Raw genomic sequence first — 22519 nt, forward strand, 5'->3', positions numbered from 1 at the left:
TCCCAAGTTGCTAGGAATTGGCGGGAAACATACATGAACATATCCAAAGATCTGGAATGGACCCTTTTGATCTGAACACAAGTATGTATAGTCCTGTCAACAAACTGGGAGAGAGAGAGACAACAGTTGCATAGTGGTCTTATAATAAATAATAATCCTTGGATTTGATATAGCGCCTTATCACATCTTCAAGTCCTCTCAAAGCGCTTCAGAGTATACTGTAAAGTGAATTGACTGTATATTTTATGGGCAAAATGTGTTTCTTTGCAAGAAAACCTGTAAGGACTGTAAATGAGACAATATGAAAACCTTTTCAGGATGTATTTCTCTCATATGAGAATATGTTGGCTTGGAGCAGATCTTACAGAAGTAAATGATGGAGAAAAAAAAACCTAAAGCAATAAATTTACCTTTCAGATACCCATCAAGGTCAATTTTAGAACAGATATCTTAAAGTAAAAATCGATTAGAGAATTAGTTTGTTGGTAAATGTTTTATTTATTGATCAGCAGTATATCAGTTCATTAAGCACATTTTGCTTTATTAAGATTCCCACCACAACTCTGGACAAAACAGTGTTTGCAATTCACTGTGTAGTTGGGAAAAATGTACACAGTCCATGCATTTGATTTCAGACATAGTACAGTACAGAACCCTGTAAGTCTGTATATATGTATAAAAAATCAGTTTGTACATTGACCGTGTACTCTAATAATATTACTTTCTCTATAACGGGCCAATATTGTAACAGAGAATAAGTGCATAATCTGGTTATGGTACTCCATATGCAATTTAAGTGTTTACTGGTTCAATAAACATTTTGACAACTTGCATAAGTTTCAGGTGAGATTTTACACTAAACTACTATATTCAATCATGGTATAATATTTTCCAATGATTTTCTCATGTAGATCAGACGTTCTACATATATCGTGTGCACAATTGAACGCTTCAGCACAGAAACTTTAGGAAACAATCTCATATTAGGAGACATCTGTGTCGCACAGCTCATTTTAATAGAAACAGTAGAAAATAATCAGGAAGCAACTTTTGTTTTTAACTGAGACTACTCAGCAATGTCAGCTTGCTATTTATATAATTGCTAGTGCTTATCATTGAAAAGCCCACTTTTCAAAGATAAGCACATGTGCTGCACTGGAGAACCAACAGATACTGTTCCCACCTTGAAATTGGTAGAACAATGTAAACACATTTCAGTTTGATATTGTTGATGCAATCAAAGAGCAACAAGGTTAGTGAAAGGTAACAAAGCTATGGAACGATCAGGTCAATCAATTGGAAGATTAATAAAACAGCATTTAGCCTCATCTCACCCATATGATCATTACTGAATGCAAATGATTTATTGCAATTCCATTTCCAATAGGAAGGCATAAGAACAAGAATCCACTATTTCATTAGTACATTTTAGTGACTATGTTACTCCACAACAATCAGATAGATTGGAAATTTATACTTGTTCAGTATACATCTTATAACCAACCATACACAAAATGGGTACTTGGAGATACCAATATTGGTGAGTACAGTATGGCCTTTAGCCTTGGGAATGCCAAATTAATTCCATTCAGTGAAACATCCAATTTTGTATAAAACAGCTTCTATAATAACCCCTGAAATACTGTAAAATATGCAGTGCAACAAAGTAAAAGTATTCCCCTCTCTTCTCAGATTTCTATAACAGTATGGATACTTACAGTCATTGTATCAACTCTGCATGCATCTATGACAGTTGATACCGAGATAGGTATAATGCTTAGTTATTTTTCAAAGTTGTAAGAACAGTTCTACAGAGTAACAGTGCCTATGGGAGCAGCATGAAACAGCTAGTAACGAGATGGTCTATTCCTGCTTGGTCAAGAATGGAGTTGCTTTTGTATTACCAATAAGTAGCTCTAAAAGTATTACATGATTTGTTTTGTGAAGTAATAGAAAAGTAGATTAGTATCATCGGGCACTTTTTTTGATTTTTTTCATTATCAAGAACCATGCTACTGCATTAGCAAGTTCTGTTCTGAATTGAAGCTCACCATGGCAAACTGGAATGCTATAGGATCTGTTTCAGAACTGCTTACATTGTTATAACCATTTGGAAGAGAAGCATCTGTTAACTGTTGTGGACGTAAGACGGAAACTAAAAGCAACGTCTTATCTGTCAACAATGATCCAAAATTTATCCTTAAATGTCAAACGCACATCGTTAAGAACCCGCTGAAATAATTAAACCTGCATATACAGACAGGACTGCTTCACTTGCCAAATAATCCATACACAATTTGATTAGTGTGCGGGTAAAAAGTTTGCCGTCTGGTTTGAACATTGCTTAGATGTCCAGTGGGCTAACAATTGTGAAATCTGAATCCTTGCTGTTGCTGCTGTCATCATCTGGACTAGATTCAGAATTGCTGGATGGTGACTCCAGAACTCCAGAAGTAAGTGGGTCAGAGAAAAAAGCCTGCTGCATCTGTTTTCCACATTCTACAGCGGGTTTGTGCTCTTGGGAGATGTGCTGATGTGACAAAGTCACTCCTGTTGCTTCTAACTTCTCAGAAGGATGCTCCTGCACTAAGTCATCATCTTCTTTAGAAACCAAGATATAGTCATCTGAGTTTCTTCCTTCTGAATTCAGTGAAGTCAGCGATGTTGCCTAAAATTAAACAGAGAATACTTTAATAACAGTGGATCATTGACTAAGTAATGTTAGATTTTCTAGAGTGAAGTAAACTAAATGGTCCTTATCTTGGGCACAGCCACTTTCAAGAATTCTCTCCAGATTAGTTGTCAGTGAAAGGCTTCATTTCATGTCAAACTAAACAACGGGCAGCAACCAATTATGTTAGAAGCAAATTACATTGCTTTTAAAACACCTTCTAGAAGATCATTTCAAGTGGTACGTGGGACCAAGTTAGAAAACAGTCAAAAATCCATTTAAAGCTTAGTGGGTAAATACAACACCCATTCTAGTGTTGCTGAGCACAGATTTGATCCTTGGTATGTGATCAGTTTTGGCTACATTGGGGGTTCAAATACAAAACATAGTCACTACACTTGACAATAAATCGTGAGGAGGAATTTCAAATATACAGTCAATTCACTTTACAGCATACTCTGTGAAGCGCTTTGAGACTCTGCAGCTCGTGTACTTTCACGCACCAGGCTCCGTGACCCCATCACTCCCACCCTCGCCCGACTCCACTGGCTCCCCATCCTCCAGAGGATCAAGGTCAAGATCCTCGTCCTCACCTTTAAGGCCATCCATAGCCTTGTCCCCTCCTACCTCTCTGACCTGCTGACTCGCTACCAACCTTGCTGGGGACATCCTCCACATGGGCAAATAGCCTGCAAACATTTATAATCTGGGTCCACAGATAATAATGGTTTCCTGCCCAGCACTTTCAGGATCAGAATGGAGACAAAGGAGACTTTTAGTTTGGGTGGACAGGAGAGAAATCCATTTAAAATCATAGCAAAAACAAATGATTCCATCTCACAAATTGTGCTTTGTACAAAACAGTTCAATCAAATTATGAATTCATGTTTTACGCTAATTTTGGCACCTTCTAATACTAAACCATTCAGATGAGGATATGTTTGACCTTTTAAACAAAGATTTTTTATGAGCAAATCTCAAACAAGGCATTTGAGTGGATTTACCTCTTCTGTTTTTGTGGTGACTTGCAACTCCCTGTCAGTGCCCTGCTGCTTCCTGCTCTCGCCCTCTGCACGGCTGGCAGAGCAGTAATGGTTATCTGCTATTGTGATCTCCTCATTTTCCTCTGCTTCCAACTGACTCTGATTGAACCGTAGTGATCCTTTCAAAATGTCCTTGATCTGTCAAAGAGAATTGAACATGATTAAAGGTCAAGTAGATCAGAACTGAAAAGGAACCTCTGGAGCAAATGTGGCTGTTTGAAAAATACAGAGCTCATAAAATAGATTATCATGTAAACTGTAAACCATGATATATAAAGACAGAAATTATTTGTTTTTCTTCCCAAACAATTTTTTGAACTTAGAAACAGCCAGACAGAGTGCTTGCTGTTTAGGACTGTTAGGACAGGGTCTTCTTACACAATGAAGTCAACCTTGGAACCCAACGAACAACAACAAATTACATTTATATGCACCTTTCATGACAGGAGGACGTCCCAAGGCACTGGACAGTCAGGGATCTGCACCTGAACACAATCTGTTAAAATGATAGGAGGTGACTGACTGTACATGTTTACCGTCTGGCCTGTAGTGCTAACAGATTTTAAATACGTCCAGCCTATGACTGCCAATGTGCATCCTGGATGTAAGTTGGCATTGTTGAGAGTTGAGCTCTTTGGTAAAGCCCTTAAATAGGGATCTGGATTAAGTAGATGGAGCTTAATGCAAACCTGATCCATGACTGGAAGATAAGAGGCATTGTGCAAGATGACCGACAAAAGTCTATCTGTCAACTTTGACTTGATGACAATGACTGCTGCCGCTGGATTGTGGGTGCAATGTGGGTTCAAAAACATTCACAGGTGCACACACCTTTGTGAAGGACTTGTGGCTCCCATAGTTATTATCCAGAGTAAGAAAATGCTGGCAACGCACCTGCACATGTATGTAGAACAGAGATGTTACCATTTTTCCTGCCATTCTGGGATTCTTTTCCCTTTAGCTTTCATTGACATACCGTATAGCAACGACCCACATTTCTTGGAACAACTCCATTCACTTCAATGAGGCTGAACTTTGAGGGGTGGGGAAGAAGGTTGAGCAGCCAATTTAGAACCACCTAAATTTGCAAATCATAGTACTGTCTGGATGCCAATGTTTACAAGATAGAGAGGGAAGAAGGCCTGAATGGCAGGCCTTGTGGAAGCTAGTTGAATGGGGGACCTTGGGCGCAAAGTACTCTTTGGACCTTCTTCCCCACCCCTTATCTGCAAAAAGCAGGACTTAATGCAATAAACTTAGCATAACGTATGCTGTGAATGTACAGTCAATGTATTGGAAATGGCAGCATCTTTAGCTTGATATCAACAGAATAGTGAAGGCAGGGTTAATCACTCACACTGTGGCTAGTCGCACAGCTTATTAGTGCTGCATGCTAGAACAAGGTAGAAGCCGCTGGAGGACACTCCTACAGATCTAATCTCTATGAAACTTAATTGGAAGTGACACTTATACACATTCAGCAGTCTGAGCATCCCTAAAGATGATTGCAGCTTAGTTCAGGTCAATAACAAAGTACACAATAATGCAGAGAATAGTAATCTTGTATTTCATTTGAAACATATCTCTGTAAATGAGTGCAGCACAAAAATAATAAGAGCCTATGGCTCATAAATGACGAAATACAATTCCAGCTCCCATCAGCAGTTGTGAAATCAAGATTTTCTCTTAAAGTCTTTCCTTGATTCAAACCTATGCCACCTTCTATTCTTGGCATCCAAGAATTTCACTATATGGAACTACAGGTTTGCGCTCAAATGTATTGTGGAACCACACTGCTGAAAGATGTGGTTCCATTCAGAACCACCATTGAATTACAAAAAAGAATTTGAAGACAGAGCATCTGGCTCAAAGTTTCCGACTCAAAATAATGGGATGGAAAAAGTGCACGAGGAAAATGGTGTTTATTGTTGTGGTGAGATACTTATTTTTCTCTACGTATTTCCCCACAAACAATTAAGGTTTTGCTGTCAAGATGAAGGACAGGAAATTTGTGCCACTAAAGGCCACGAGAATGAGCCTGAGCTGGTTGGGAGATCCTCTGACTGCTGTCATAATGTGGACATATGAGACCTCCGTTCAATGCTGCTGGAGTGGGTGCGAGTCAGTCACTGTGATATTGCTTCTATTTGTTGTTGTAAGGAAATTAATTTGATTTGAAACTAAACGTGACCATTGCCCAGGCAACAGGGAGAGGATGCCCATGGAGGAAATACAAATTGAAATTCAAAAGGAATATTCTGAGCTTGCTAAGACTCTATGATACTATTACAGCCAATCATAGTATTGCTGTTGTCGCAGCAGTGAGCCGACACCACATAATAGCAACGAAAGGCAAATCTCTTTTGAAACAAATGATTTCAGTGTTTTGATTGAGCACCTCTCCGCGCAAGAATCATTTAAATACGCACTGCCTGGCAGAAAGGGTTTACAGCACAGAAGGATGCTTTACGACCCACTGTGCCTGTGCTGGTCCTAACTCCCCCACTGTATCTATCTTCTCTAGTGCCTGCATCCTTTATTATAACGCTTCACTTACTTATGTATCTGACGATTTCCCTTTTCTGCTAAGAATTCACTTTCAACAGACATTTTGGTAAGGCTATCTATTGCCTGTGTGTGTAAAAAAATCTAAATGATAAATTATGTAACTATTTCTCTTATGTAACTAATTTTTTACATGAGAGAATACGAATCATATCCTTACGACAGCAAAAGGCTACCATAAGCTACAAAACTAACTGGATTTTCTTCCGTAAAATGTACACTCTAAATATATTAACATTTTAACTGGCGTAAGAAGCTTTGGCCATGTTTAGTAGGACTTTCTCAACTAAAAGCCAAGAACACCTTGCACTGGACTCCAGTATGCTTCCTTCTAAACATTCTGTAAACTGCTGCATCTCAAGTGATTAATGCTGACAGCCATCATTCTAATGAGTGCCAATGTGCTACTGGTGTAATAAATTACTGTGAAATGGGTGCAATTATCAGCACATTCTGTGCAATGTCGCTCACTGTATTATTGCAAAATGTGCATAAGCATCAGAGACCTGAAATTTTACCCAGTCTTAGTTGTAAGACCTTAGGTAGACCTAAACATTTAAAACATATGGATTGTGGAACGTTTTTAAATTCAGTCTTAGAATCTGTCTTAAATTTCAGTCTTAAATTCAATTTTAGAATCTGGTTTACTTCTTTTTACGAATTGCAAAAAAACTGACGTCCAAATTGAGAAATAATTTAAAATGTTCCAAAATTCTTCACTTCCAATTCTTCTGAGGACTGATCAGACATCGCTGGTCTCTCCAGCTCCACCACACACAAAATCAAATTAAAAAGTCCACCGCCCGGATACTCACCCACACAAAACTCCGTACCCCCATCACACCAGTCCTTTCCAGGCTCCTCTGGCTCCCAATCGCTGAACTTCAAGATTCTTTCACTCGTTTGCAAATCACTCCATTCCCTTGCACCTCCCTATCTATCCAACCTGCTTATCTATCCACTCCACCTCCCGCTGCCTCCACTTGGCTGACTCTAGCCTCCTATTTATCCCTCGTACCCTCCATTTCACCATCGGTGGCCGTGCCTTCAGCCATTACGCCCCAAAACTCTGGGACTCTCACCCTCAATCCCTCCGCCTTGCCCCCTCCCTCCCCATCTTCGAATCGCGCCTAAAGACTTTCCTTTTTGATCGTGCTTACAGTCATCTCCCCCCTCCCTTGACTCGTTGTCAGATTCTGCTACTGTGAAGCACTCCGGGACGCTACCCCATGTGAAGGGCGCTATTTAAATGCAAATTGTTGTTGTAAAGCTGTTCGGAACAAGGCTTTTACACAACAGGGAATACGCAGGGAACAAACCTAAAACAAGCAATAAATAATGCTGAACATAAAAATGGTAAAAATGGGAAAGAGCACACAGCATGTTACCAAGTCATTAACCTGTACATCACCTAAGAAAAAAGGCTTCACAATAGCAAGCATTTTATGTAGGCAAATCTCCCTCTTGCCTCCATGGTTGACAGCAATTGCTATTTTATGTGAAGATTCAATGAATCAGAAAGAATATATCATCGGTTGGCTCCTGAGCTGAAGTGGACAGGTGATATTAATCATAGGTATGTTTGGGAGGAGGAATATCAAGTCATTTTATTCAAGTAATAAAAAAGGAATATGTTATTATATCTACCTGTTTAAGTCCAGCCAGTGATACCAAGATTTCATCTTCTTTTTGAAGGTTTTCTTTTAGAATTACATCTTGTATTTTGCCTGCAACGCAAAAATAAATTTTACTTCAAAACAGGTTACTTTGACTAAAACATTACTTGCTATGTTTCAATTCAAAGGCAGATAAATCCTCTTGTACCTAGATTATAAGCAACAACCTTTTTGTTAATAAGCAATTTTACTGGTGAAAATCTAATTTCCAGAAAGTTATTCTCCAGAGCTAAGAGCTAAACTGATTCTTCATTACTGATAGGTTTAAACAGCTCTTTAAAACATAAACTTGCGATAGGCAAACTAGTTTTATAAAACAAGAACAGAAGTCGCTGGGAACACTCAGCAGGTCAAGCAGCATCTATGGAGAAAGGAAAGTGAGTCAACTTTTTGGGTCCATGACCCTTCCTCAGAACTGGGGCATATTGGGAGGGAGAGGCTTTTAAGGACTGACAGAGAGGTGGGAGGCAGAGCAAGGAAGACAAAGGAGAAAATGGGATACAGGACAGGGGATGATGGGTTAAAGAGGTGTCAATAATGAAAAACAAAGGAGGAGAATTGTAACAAAACAGACAGACCAGAGAGAGAAAAAGTGTGTCTGGGAACCAGATGATGTGATAATGGTCACAGAAGAGGGAGAGGGGGAAGGTGAGCTGTTATAGTCTGAAATTGTTGAAATCATATTGAGGCCAGAGGGCTGTAAGGTCCCTTGCAGATAAATGAGGTGCTGTTCCTTGAGCTTGCGCTGTGGTTCATTGGAACAGCGTAGGAGACCGTGGATGGAGAGGTCAGAGCGCGAGTGGGAGGGAGAGTTGAAATGGCAAAAAACTGGAATCTCAGGGTTGTGCTTGCGGACAGAACGGAGGTGTTCGGCAAATCGAATGCTCACAATAGGTTCTCCACACTGTCTGAGCTATTGTATTTATCTTTTAAGCAAACCTTGGCTGTGCCAATTCTCTTTGGTGCTGAATGTGACAGAACTCGTAAGTCAACTTAGGGGCTGATTCTGTGTCAAAAGCAGACAAGAAAATAAAATACATTTTCATTTGTAATTTATCAGCCAGAGTCAGAAGTAGGAGGCAAGGAATGCCGGATGATTCTGAACCACCTATGTTATCTTTAACCTGCATTTCTATTGAACCCTGGGCTCAACCATGAAAATTGTGACTGAGCAGAGGCCATGCATAATGGCAAGGAAATCAGAAAGCCGATTCCGTCACTGCTTTTGTAGTGGTCAGTTATAAAGTCACATCAGCAAAGGAGGTTAAAAGGTTACTGGTTGACCCTCTTGATCACGGAATGGTGTACAGTTTAGGGATATTTAAAGAGGTTCGTAATCACTATGGACACAATAATACTCTCCAGTACTAATATTTCCTGACTCAGATTCTTTGTGAGTAGCATTTAGTTAGCCCTAAACACACAGGTTTAGCACGACAAGAGGCAATTTCAAGACAGACATTAGTATGTATTTATTTACCCAGAGTGTAATTAATGCCTGGAACAGGTTATTAGGAAAAGTATTTGAGGCCTGGGCACTAAACTCGTTTAAAATAAAAAACTTGATGCTTTGATTGTAAGGTGGGTGTTCTGCAAGGATGAGGTGAAATTGGGTGAGGAAATCAGGGAGATACAAAAAAACATCAAGAAAAAGAAAATCAGGGAGAAGAGAGATCAGAGTCGAAGTAAAAAAATTAAGCAATCGGGGACGGGATTTAAGGAAGGAGAGAATAATAATCCTAGCATTTGATATAGCACCTTATCATATTGTTGAGACGTCTCAAAACCCTCCACAGGATATACTGTAAATATATACTGTATGTATATAGTGTGACTGTGTATTCTGTAGGCGAACGCAGCAGCCAATTTGCACAGATAGCCACTTGAGTGAATGCCCAATTTTATTTTATTTTATTTGGACAATTGTTGGCCAGGACACAGGGAGAAACTCTCTTCTCTTTTTGAATAGGGCCATGGGATCTTTAACGTCCATCTGTAAAGGTAGATGGGACCTCAGTTTAAAGGCTCATCTGAAAAGAACGGCCTCTCGCACTGCTTTGGAGCGTCAGCATAGACTATTTGGGTTCCAGATCCCGACTTGAGGCTTGAACCCACAACCTACTGACTCAGAGGCAAGAGTGCTATCAGCCCAGCCAGGCTAACACACCGGGGGAGGGGGGGGTGGGGGGAGAGGGGTAAAAAGGAAAATCTATGAGCCATGGTTGAAGAAAGGGATTAAAGGGAGCGTAGAAATCATTTCAGGCATCAGGATCAGCCTCATGCTGAAACAGCTGTGAAAACAAGGGATGAGATCTGTGATCCGTAAGAGAAGGATCATCATAGCGTGTTCAGATTAAAAGGAAAAACTGCTCCAGAATAACACAAATGTAAATACAAAAGAGGCTGTGATCCTTGTGTTCGCTGACATACTGTAGACTCCAGCGATGGGCCAGTGGATCCAGAAACAGAAAATATATTGCAACCAAAGCATTCTCATTTGTACTTTAAGTAGTGCCTCCATAATATTTTGAATAAAGATTATACGTAACTCCGCTTTTAATGTATAAAAACTATGTTAGTAATTGAAATATGACTGATTTGAAATATGAATGTAGAACAGTGTTAAGTAAGCGATACACGATAGTTGAAATGTCATCAGTGACAAAATTGATGGCTTGTGATGCAGGGTTCAATGAGCAGAAACATTGGTTCCAGTGTGCATCCACAAGTACTGCAACAATCCACTATCAAATATCAAATGTGGTGACTTCAACAGAGGAATGAGCTACATTCACTGGGGATCATCCTCATTGCTCTCCTCTGCACTACCTTCAGGGCTTCCCCTTATGTCACGGTGACCGGAACTGTATGCAGTATTCAACGTGAGGTCTGCCCAGAGCATGTACAGTCTGAGTATAGCATTTGGGGATCTAAACTCAACTAATTTAGCAATACCTGTAGAAGCAATGGTGTTCTACTGTATTAACATAGAGCACATTTCTACTTATTCTTAAATTTAATTGGCATCTTACACGATGCTGAATGGTCAAGATATAGTCCAGAAACTCAATGCCTGCACTTTAAGTGTACAAATAATCTGAAGGGGTAATTACTGCAATCAATATCAAATGAGGTAGTAACTCTTGAACCACTGCTTTCTCCCCAAGATGTGTCATTATGTGCCAGAATATCTAGAAAGTCCTTGATTTATTATTGAAGTATTACTTTCCCTGGAAATTTATTTGAGACTCTACCCTTCATCGAAATATTTGAAAAATTATGATTTTATTGAGGCACTAATGCTATTGTTGCTTGTAACATCACATTAAAATTACTTTAATGGTTTAGTGTTTATGGCATATACCCAATTCAGCCTACCCTTCATGACAGAATGTTTCATATAGACTATAAAGATACAATGTAAGTCACACTTACTGCTAAGTGAAAAGCACATGTAAATGTACTCCACATGTATATGTCAAGTGCTTCAAGGGTGTGTGAAGGGCACTATATAAATGCAAGTTGTTGCTCTAAATTAGGTACTGACAGGATTAGGTCAACACTCGGTTGTTATCTGGATCAGCCAGACACGCATGTGGTGGTAGACAACTGTGAGCTGTAGAGCATTGATCACCTAACAGGTGATTTCACACAATTAAGCTTTAAAAAAAAGCAAGTATTTTGTTTCACAGAAAACCTTATTTCTTTCCAAACACACAAAACTGCTAGCGCACAATTAAAGCTATGACGTCCCTAAAGCACATCTCTCAAAGATGTATCAATCAGATTAAATGAATCACAGCATCAAGTCATAAAGCATGAAGGCTAAAACTGCTATAGTGTTTTCAAAAGTTGGGGTAACAGCTGATCAAAGTAAATTAAATTACTTAGAGAGGAAAACACTGAACCAAAATTTACAGGCGCTGATAAATGAGTAACTACACAGATAAATATTTATAATTTATACAAGCACCAATGTTTTCTACATAATGAAAATATTATTTGCTTAGTGAAAACAAATACCATTAGAACTTACCAAGGTGCACATTCATCATCTTAGCACAGAATTTGCACATGGCCTCCAGGTCATTCAGTTGCCCTTGGAGAAATGATACCTGTGCCTCCAGTTCCTCCTCCTGAAAGTAAAGTAATGGAGCTCTTACAAATCTGAAGCATGTCTTACCTCTTAGCACTTCACAATAAGCTACACTATATATTACGTGCTTTGTTTTAGAGTTTTAAAAGGAAAAATCCAGCAATATTGTAAGGAACATGGATTTGGGCCAAATGTTTTCATCGCATTGATTTTATTTCCCTTCACTATTTTAGAGTCCTGCAATCACAGTGCCTAAAGATAAATTCTTTTCAGAAACTGTGGACAATTGGTAATTCACTTCATGGTTCTTTGTGGGACATCACCTTGCAAAAATTGGCTACTGCATTCGCTCACAAAACACACAGTCGCTGCACTAACAGTATATGCTTTGAAGTGCTTTGGGACATTATTATTTAAAACCAGCTTCCAAAATAAAACTGAATTTTAAAAAATTCTAAAATTGTACTGGTATTAAATTCAAAAATAATTTAAATTTTAAGACGAATCGTCTTGAGGCTAAGGCCATGAGTAAATTGGAATGTGTTAATTTTAATAAATGCAACTTTTATTTGCTTACATTGAAGCTGACAGATCTTTATTCGGGGAATACATACCAATATTTCTGAAAAAGGTACCTTTTCAACAAACACAAGATTACATTTGTATAGCGCCTTTCACGTTGGGAGGACGTCCCAAAGCGCTGGACAGTATACAGCATTTCAAACCTGAGCTGGGGTCAGGGAGTTTTATAATTTTATAATTTATAATATCATGCCATTATAAACATAGAATACAATGTGGATGTGGAATATGTAGACCAGTTAGCCGAACAGCTGTCATAGGGATAATGCTTAAGAACACAACACATGATGCTATTAATGATCATTTACAGAGCTGAGGTCACAGTATCAGCATGGATTTAGAAACAATAGCCCGCATTAATCTGCTAAAATCCTTTGTTGCTAACACATTAAATGGATAGGATGGATCCAATGAACAAAATGTCAGAAGGCATTTAATATAATTCCATCTGTGAGATTTTTAAAGATGATTAAACCTGACGGACATCGTGGAAAATTAGTTAGCGGTAAAACTGTCTTAACAGTAGGAAACAGGTATGATAACTACGGGTAAAACTCTCATAAAGCCCTCACTTTTCTGGGGGTAATAATTCCCTCAAAAAAAAATTGGTAACGCTTTAATCCATGACTGTTTGAGAGACACTGCTGTGCTCAATTGGCTGCTGTGTTTCGCCCACAAAATATACATTCAATTCACTTTACAGTATATTCTCTGAAGCACACTGAGACATCTCGAAGACATGATAAGGCGCTATATCAAAAGCAAGAATTATTATTATTGGGGGAATTACTAGCTGAATTCTACACTATTCATAAATAGTTTGGAGAACACTTGTAAGATTATTCAACTTGCTTATGATACTATCTTACATGGATCAATCACAAATATACAATAGAATAGACAAAGTTACATGCATACACACAACTTACAGCACCCAAAACAGCCCATCTGGTCCGGGGGGTGTTTATACTTCACAAGAGCCTCCAACCTTCCTAATCACTCCTCCCTAGCGGTTTCCATACACATATATTCCTTTTTCTCTTATGTATTTATGGTTAAACGTCAGCAATAATCCAGCCAAACAATCTGGGGTCCACCAGCCTTAGCACTTTCTAACCTGAGCTCAATACTTTCCACAAGCAGATAAGCAGGACATGTCCCTCCCTCTGGAGTCACAGTACACCTTACATTCTAGACAAAGGATGGCGATGGGTTTTGTTTATCAGACACTTAGTGTACTAAAAAACAAAAACAAACAGGGAAACTACAGATGTAAATTGTTTACTGTACTTCTATATTTGGGTGAAATATTTTGAATAGAATGTTCTCTCTAGGCATTCCTTGCTCCTTAAAGATAGGGTCTTTGGAATGTCTTAGAGCAATATTTTGTGACTTTCTGCATGAAGATTGGCTGATTCTGAATTTGTATGGAGACTGAATGAATGAGGAACAATTCTACTTTCTATAATACACACCTCACTGCTGATAAGAATTCAAATTACGATATTTTTCTATATCAGTATTCTATAATTTGTATAGCTGATGAAGATTGCATGCTCTGTAACAAAACTCACCGAAACTATCAAGCTACCGGCCCATCTCCAACCTCCCCTTTCTCTCCAAGGTCCTGGAAAGAGTTGTCGCCTCCCAACTGCGCTCTTTCCTTTCCACCCATTCACTTTTCGAACCCCTTCAGTCAGGTTTCCGTGCTGCCCATAGCACAGAAACTGCCCTGGTCAAGGTCACCAATGACATCCTGACCATCTGTGACCAGGGCTCCCTGGAGGATTGATTTCAAGATCCTCATCCTCACCTACAAGGCCATTCACGGCCTTGCTCCCTACCTCTCCGACCTACCTACCTGCCCGTACCCTCCGTTCCTCCGGCTCCGGTCTGCTCCACGTCCCCCGCCCCAATCGCCCTACCATTGGTGGTCGGGCCTTCAGCCTCTCAGCCCCGAGGCTCTGGAACTCTATCCCCCAGTGCCTTCGCCGCCTCCTCCCTCTCCTCCTTCAAGGCCGGTCTCAAAACCTTTCTCTTTGACCGTGCCTTCAGCTCCCCTCTCGACTCTCTTCCCCCTCCTCGCTCCCTCCCTTCCCTCCCCTCACCCTGACCATTTCCCCCTTCCTCGCTCCCTCCCTTCCCTCCCCTCACCCTGACCATTTCCCCCCTGCTCGGGTCATGACCCAACTGTGCAGCGCCTTGGGACGTCCTCCTGACGTGAAAGGCACTTTATAAATGGAATCTTGTTGTTGTTGTTGTTGTTGAAAAGCTACAGCTAACTGAGCCCAAATACAGAGAAAAACTCTCATTATAAAATTAAATGTTACTTTGTGTTTGATTACTTGGGCTTCTGTGCATAATTGATGAGGGTTTTATACACAATGACAGCAAACTATTTCTGATTGCACCTCACTGAGTGTGATTGCTTGGAGCGATGTTTTGTTACTTACTGAGGTATTTCAGGTTACAGTGTGAGTAATTTATCGTAGAAGAAAACAGGAAGTGATTTAAGTAACAAGCAGAGGCACAAACAGTTGAAAGGCACTATATATATGTAAGTTGTATGTAGGTTGTATAAATGTATTTCAACAACAACAACAAAATGCATTTATATAGCAACTTTCACGTGCTATTTATATAGTCCCTTTGCGATTATTTGAGCTGCGAAAAGGATCAATTTTCTTATCTACAAGAATATGACCAAGAGGCTGGAAAGATGCCTTTGGAAACAATGCTAAGTTTCTGTCTGCAGCTAAACCAAACACAGAGCTATTGGTATCTTGTACTCCATTTCCTTCTTAGTGTTTTAAATGTGAATGAAGTGTATTACTCCTAATAAACAACAATTATACGGTAATAAACAACTTTCTTCCTTGGAAATTGTTTTCAAAATGAGCTCTCTAGAACAGAACAATTAGTTCTGTGACGTGGGAAGGCAATGGATATTCTGCTGTGGCTGTCTCTTACAAGAAAGATATGGCATCGGATACAAGACTTTTGAATTCAGACGCTAACAATGAATGACTGGTATTGATATCATGAAAGCTCAACCTGGAATTCAACTGGAACCTCCATGGCTAATTAACTATGCAATACAGATAACAATCATGGACTAATGAATTTTAAGGGCATTAACTGCTAATAAATAAATTCACTGGAAAGTTTCCAGTAAATATATTTACATTGCATCTCAATTGACTAAGTTGAAAATTGCAGGTTTGGCCAATCTATCCTCAAAAAGACATAGAAATCAGGATGGTACCAGGAATGAGGCACTTCAGTTATCAGGAGAGGGTAGAGAAGCTAGAATTATTCTGCTTGGAGCAGAGAAGGTTAAGAGGAGACTTAATAGAAGTTTTCAAAATGATAAGGGAATTCGATGGGGTGAACAAGGAGAAACTATTTCCACTGGCGGGTGGGTCGGTAACCCGAGGGCATCAACTTAAAATAGTTGTTAAAAGAAACTGAGGGGAGATGAAGAGCACTTTTTTCACATAGCGAGTTGTTAGGACTTGGAATGCATTGCCTGAAAGGGTGGTGGAAGCTGATTCAATAACAACTTTTAAGAGAGAAGTAGATAATTATTTGAGGAAGACAAGTTTGCAGGGCCATGGGGAGAGAGCAGGGGAGTGGGATTGAATTGGATAGCTCTTTTCAAAGAGCCGGCACAGACAAGATGGGCCGGATGGCCTCCTTCTGTGCTGTATAATTCTATGATTTTATGAAATGTTTAAGATGTAGAGCAAAAAAAGGTTGAATCCAGAACTTAGAGCTCAAGAGTTATGAGATAGAGATTCACAGAGTGAAACTCCTGCATGTAAAGGAGTTCCTTCTAAACTCTATTTAGATTATCTAATGGGTAGCTTACATTTTTGCCCCTCTATACTTACCAACAGATACATACATATAGATACAGGCTAAAATGAAAAAAACAATTGGACACATTGATTTCTGTAGAAAATGCTGATTTAATGGTCTGAGTGATCTATATTTTCTTATATTCCTGTAAAACAACCTTAGAATTTACTGTTGGCAGGAATGAGAGCTTACACGAGTAGTGCAGTTTTCCCTGAAACATTTGCTATTTTTGGAAGAAGAAGAACAAATGAGGAAGAATTCTGGAATTTTGTTGTTGTTATTTTGTACAAAGATGTAGTTAATAATATAAATCTATGTATTTACAAGAAACGTTGCAATTGTAAAATATACAATCCTGCAATTGAAATGGGCATCCCTGCACAGCTTAGTTTAGTGGTATTTCATAACATGGCCGAATGATATTTGACAGCAGAAAGTGAACATTCCGATTGCGCAGGAACAAATAAATGAAAGGAGTGCTATCATTTTAAATTCAAGTTGTTTATATGAAACAAATAAGAGCAAAAACTACAAATGTGGGCACAGGTTACAAAAGGAGCAACTAAAAGATAATATATTTATATGCTCTATTTATAATGGGATTTACATGCTAATGTGCTATAAACAGATGGGAATTTATAAGATTGCTGTTGCCACTATTCACATGCTAACATAATGACGTGGCTATCCAACAGGTTACTCACAGTGCTATTCACACATCAGCTTGGTGAGGAAACGTTTAGATACATATTCATGTTTAATTTAGTTGTAGCTTGCTAACTTCCTTAATTGATAAGTTAGATCTATTATAATAAATCCTGTTACAGTAAACAAAGTTACACATTTCAATGGTAGTGAGGCCATCTGGTAAAGTTTAGTATAAGTGTGTATTTTTGTAGGTGATCACAGCCGATGTGCACACAGCAATGTCCCATAAGCAGCCATGATCTGAATGACCAATTTTATTTATTGACTAGGAATCCAAGAGTAACGCCTTCTTTTTTTCAAAACGTACCATGGGATCTTTAATATTCACCTGAACAGGCAAAGAGGGCTTCAGTTTAATGTCTCACCCGAAGGACGGCACCTCTGACAAAACAGCACTCCTGCAGCATTATAATGAATCAACATCCTGATGTGTCACAACCATCCGACCCAGAGGCAAGACTGCCGCCAACTGAGCAGGTTGACATCATTATTATTGTGAAAAGTAGTGATTTTGTCAGCAAACTCAGCAGCCATTTGTGCCAGCAAGATTGAGGTGAATCACCAATTAATCTGGAGGGTTAGCCAGGATATCAGGAAAAAATTCATCTGAAAAATGGGACACAAAACAATGCAGTCTCCCCTTAGTACTCTATGAGAGTGTTTACCTATGTTTGTAAGCAATACATTACAATTCCTTTAAAAATGTGCAACATCCATGCTGGAACAGGGATGTCTGTGTGTGTGGGTGGACATTGGATGAGCACTCGATTGCTAAATTACATAATACGTTCAGATCTTGATATGTTGGTTGAACCTACAACGAAGAATTCTACTATCGGTGCCTACAACAACAATGATTTTCACTAGAGGGAGAGAGCATCACAAAGCACTTTACAAGTTAAAGTGGGAGCTTGGGTCCGAAGTGGCAGCCTGGAGTATCTGGCTGACATTACAAGTTACAAAATATTGAAAAATGTGACACTCTAAGCTCAAAACACTAAAAATACCAGAAATTACTGCCTCCGTATTTTGTACTAATAGTAATATGTGACCATCTTAATTTTTACAATGTTGTTCGCAAGATATAAACTTATGATTTTCTAAATTTTAGTTTTCAAAAATACAAATTAAAGTACTTGCAAAGTGCGCAGAGGAGTAACTTCTAAGAATTCAACTTTATTCTTTCATTGACACAAAGACTTCAATATTGCTCAAAAGAAATGAATCAACAAGGAGTGCCTAATAATTATGAGTCAGTATGTTTTCCATGGGTTCCCAGTGCAAGAAGGTACTGGGCTGTCCAGCTAAGGCCCTCCTAACCTTTGCAGCTTTGGCTTGAAAAATATGTATACCTTGAACACAAGTTGTATTACTGCAGATCTTATCTACTTTTCCTCTTCAGAGCTTGTGCCTGTTCCACCAGAGGGAAATTCTGATTACCTCCTCTCCCGGTGAAGGATACTTTTAGGCACAATGATGATTTTATCTGATTTGAACCGTTGAAGGGTTAAGTGAACCCACTTGGATTCAAATCCATTTCCTTCTGGTGCTGCATCAAATGAGCTCCCTGTGATGTTTACTCAGAAGATGAATAGCAAAACCCCAAAATACAAAAGAAAATATAAAGATAATGTGATACTAACTGTAACACTTCTTCCCTTTATATAACCCTGTTACCAATAATTTAATTAAAGATTGCAATGTGCCATATCTATTTATTAACAAGATGAGAAAATGTAGAAAAATTATTCCAAATCATTCTTGAACATGTTTTACCTTTAAACTATTGGTAGAAAGATGAGAGAAGAGTACCCTGCTAGTCTCTGGGTAGGTAGTTATTTTTTGTATCAAGAGAGGATTGCAATACTGTATAAAAAGCAAGGTTATATGACCCTGTATTTTCTTTAGTATTCATGTGGGAAAGCTGCAAAATATTTCATTCTGCACATTTTCTATGATATTTTCTTCTTTTGTCAAAGAACAATTGAAAAGAACCATATTAGTGCAAGGACTCACCATGTCTTTGCGGTTTCCCATAGTTTTGCTGTGTGATCGGGAACGGGAGATTGTACTGAAGAACGAATCTTTCTTTGCAGAAGACAGAGGAGGCGAAGCTGTACTGTCTCTCCCAGCAGGCAAACTCTCAGTACTTGGCGAGGAAGTAACATGAGTAGAGCTGTGACCTAAGAGAGAGGCAAACGGCTTATAAAATGAAAGTATAAAATTTACTTAAAATTGATTTTTATGACAGGTTTTAAAAGCTTTTGCTGTGTTTTGTTAGGGAGGTGACATTCATGAACACCAACAAGATTTTTTGATGCGACATATAAGCTCGCAACAATTGACAGGATCAAAATAGTTACAAAGAAGGACTCTATTTACTGAATCTCTGACTCACAGCATTTCATAATGAAACATTTACGCTGTGACGTTTGATATGTGTTGTGAGTAATTTTGTCAAAAGTTTGGGGCATTAATGCCAAATCTGGGTCAGCAAATGGGGTGTTGTTAGAATTTGAAGGTAGATGTGATATACTCCATTTTAGGTCACAGTATCAGCTTACTACACGTCGATATATCCATCAAATACCACAGTTACAATAGGGGTACTTGATGGACGTACATTAATAATAACACATGCTTCTAAAACAGAAATCTAGTCTTTGAGAATGTGATTTTTTATAGTGACTGAGTTTTTTGGTACGTGTTAAGCTGTCTATTTGTTATATCTGCTTCATTAAAACTATCTATGATTTTCTTCTGCTATTGGACACCAAACCCATTAAAATATTATTATCTTAAGTTTTACTCTGTAGAGGCACATCACGATTGGCTTTTACAGTTCTGTACACTTGTACAAAAGCATAAACCAAATTTATACACTTCTATAAAAGAATACACCAAATCCTCTCGACATTAAAGGCAATATACAAATGTAATTTTGTATTGTAGCTCAATGGTTGGAGCACTCGCCTCACAAGTAGAAGACCAGGATTCGATTCCTGGCAAGGCGAAATGTTGGACAAGTTTCCTTACTCCACATGCCTCTGTTTACCTAGCAGTAAGTAGGAACCAGGTTGTTAGTCGATTGGCGGATCGTTTTTCCGGGGGTAATAATTCTTTCAAAAAAATAATAATTATAAATTGGTCACTTCAATCTACAACTGTTTGTGGGACACTGCTGTGCACAACTGGCTACCGCATTTCACCCACAAAATATACAGTCAATTCACTTTACAGTATATTCTGTGAAGCGCTTTAAAATGTCTCGAAGACATGATAGGTGCTGTAACAAATGCAAGGATTATTATTATATTATGATTATATTGTAATTATATTAATATTAATTGCACTGCCCAATCAAACTAACCACAGTATTGATTATCTTATAAACTTATTTTAGTCATTTAAAAAAAAGTGAACAGCTCCTCACACATGAAATCAAGCAGTTTAACAGATATGGGTAATATATTATAGGTGTATTGGGTACATATATTATAGGTGTACATTGTTCCCAATACTACACAGTTTAAAGGGAAGCTGTCATCCTATAATTTAGAAATAATATGCAAAATTCTTTCAACACATCTAACTTTTGAATCAATGTAATTAAACTGTAGCTGATTAAACTTCAGCAGTTTTTGTCCAAACTGAGGAGATCCCAAAAAGGAACGTCCCCATTCCTGTAAAGCTCCCATAGATTTCCTGGAAAGATACATTTAGTTTCTCATCATCCTGGGAACCAAAGTAAGGCATTGCATCAAACATTCCAATGCTACTCACAAATTCCCAGTGCTAGTCCTGAGCTTGAGATCTCAAATGAAGCCCAGTGTATTTCAGACCCCAAATTTCCAATAGTACAAATTCTATAGCTTTTTGGACAGGTATACGTTAAGACATACAAGGACAAATATACCTCCCTTAATATTGTATTACCTGGAAAATAAATGTAACCTTACATTAAATGTAACCTCTGTTAACCTTCACTAATATGTAGTTCAAAGGTTTTCAACCTGACATTAACATTTTGCATCTCATCAAAAAATAATAATCTTTATAACAATAATAATCCTTGCATTTGATATAGCGCTTTTCATGTCTTCTAGACGTCTCAAACGCTTCACAGAATATACTGTAAAGTGAATTGACTGTATATTTGTGGGCGAACGCGGCAACCAATTGCGCACAGCAATGTCCCACAAACAGTCGTGGATTGAAAATGACCAATTTATTATTGTTTTTGTTTTGGAGGGATTATTATTAGGCGTGTGGAGTAAGGAAACTTGCCCAGGGTTTCGCCCTGCCTGGAATTGAACACAGGTGTCTCGCTTGCAAGGCGAGTGCTCTGACCACTGAGCTACAGGACTCCACAAATATATACTAATATGAATGAGGATTGTAAATAGATTTCCAACTTCAAATTTAATTTATTCGCAATAAAAATTAACGCAGTTCTTTGAAAAAGCATCTGTGTAAATATTGTACAATGATGAAAATCCATGACTGTCTTACTTTTGCCCCACACTGGAGACATTTCAATAACTTAGAAAGAGACTTATTGAGTCTGTGCTGTTGCCCTCACTCGAGCTATCTCGTGTAATCCCATATGCTTTAATGTTACTTTCCCTTAAGTATTAATGCTTTTATGGACGACCATTCAAGAACTATCTGTGATAAGATACAGCAAATAGAAATATTATAATCTATAAAACATCCTATATACATTTTGACTATTAATCTTTCAGAACTCCAATGTATTTTCCCTGGATGAGCAATGTTAATGGTATTGATCAAGATACATCTGGCATTGGATTCTACATCCTTAAATGTGATCTGATTGTTTAACTGTCCTTCCTTCCTCATATCCGTGCCATGATCCGCTCTGACTTCCCCCACCTCCTCAACACTGCCCGTCTCCGCCACTGCCTCATCCCTCAGGCCACCGGACCACTCATACGCACATTCGTCACCTCAAGGCTCGAGTACACCCTCCTTGTCGGCCTCCCCAACTCTTCCCTCCACAAGCTGCAGATCATCCAGAACTCTGCAGTTCGTGTCCTCTCCCTGCACCAGGTTCCATGACCCCATCAACCCCACCCTCGTCCGACTCCACTGGCTCCCCATCCCTCAAAATCCTCGTCCTCACTTTCAAGGCCCTCCTACCTCTCTGACCTGCCGACCCCCCTATCAACCTGTTCGCTTGCTCCATTCAGCAGGCTCCCGCCTGTTCCATGTCTCTTGCCTGACCCGCCCTACCACTGGCGGCCGGGTTTTCAGCCTCTCTGTCCCACCCTTTGGAACTCCCGCAATCCCTTCG

At 38.9% G+C, this 22519-nt stretch overlaps 1 protein-coding gene across 8 annotated transcripts in view; it reads right to left on the minus strand.

The window, feature by feature from the left end:
- Nucleotides 1-478: 478 nt before the first annotated feature.
- Nucleotides 479-22519, minus strand: part of tbc1d5 (TBC1 domain family, member 5) — a 222593-nt gene continuing 200552 nt past the window's right edge. For all 8 annotated transcript variants that reach the window (XM_042346852.1, XM_007897591.2, XM_042346856.1 and 5 more), the window contains 5 exons: nucleotides 19219-19385; nucleotides 11992-12091; nucleotides 7927-8006; nucleotides 3676-3852; nucleotides 479-2668 (listed from right to left, as the gene is read on the minus strand). In XM_042346852.1, coding sequence (XP_042202786.1) covers nucleotides 2345-2668; nucleotides 3676-3852; nucleotides 7927-8006; nucleotides 11992-12091; nucleotides 19219-19385 — 848 coding nt within the window. In that variant the 3' untranslated portion in view covers nucleotides 479-2344. The remainder of the gene's footprint in view (nucleotides 2669-3675; nucleotides 3853-7926; nucleotides 8007-11991; nucleotides 12092-19218; nucleotides 19386-22519) is intronic.

Source organism: Callorhinchus milii, unplaced genomic scaffold, assembly GCF_018977255.1.
Source record: "Callorhinchus milii isolate IMCB2004 unplaced genomic scaffold, IMCB_Cmil_1.0 Scaffold2, whole genome shotgun sequence".
NCBI lineage: Eukaryota > Metazoa > Chordata > Chondrichthyes > Chimaeriformes > Callorhinchidae > Callorhinchus > Callorhinchus milii.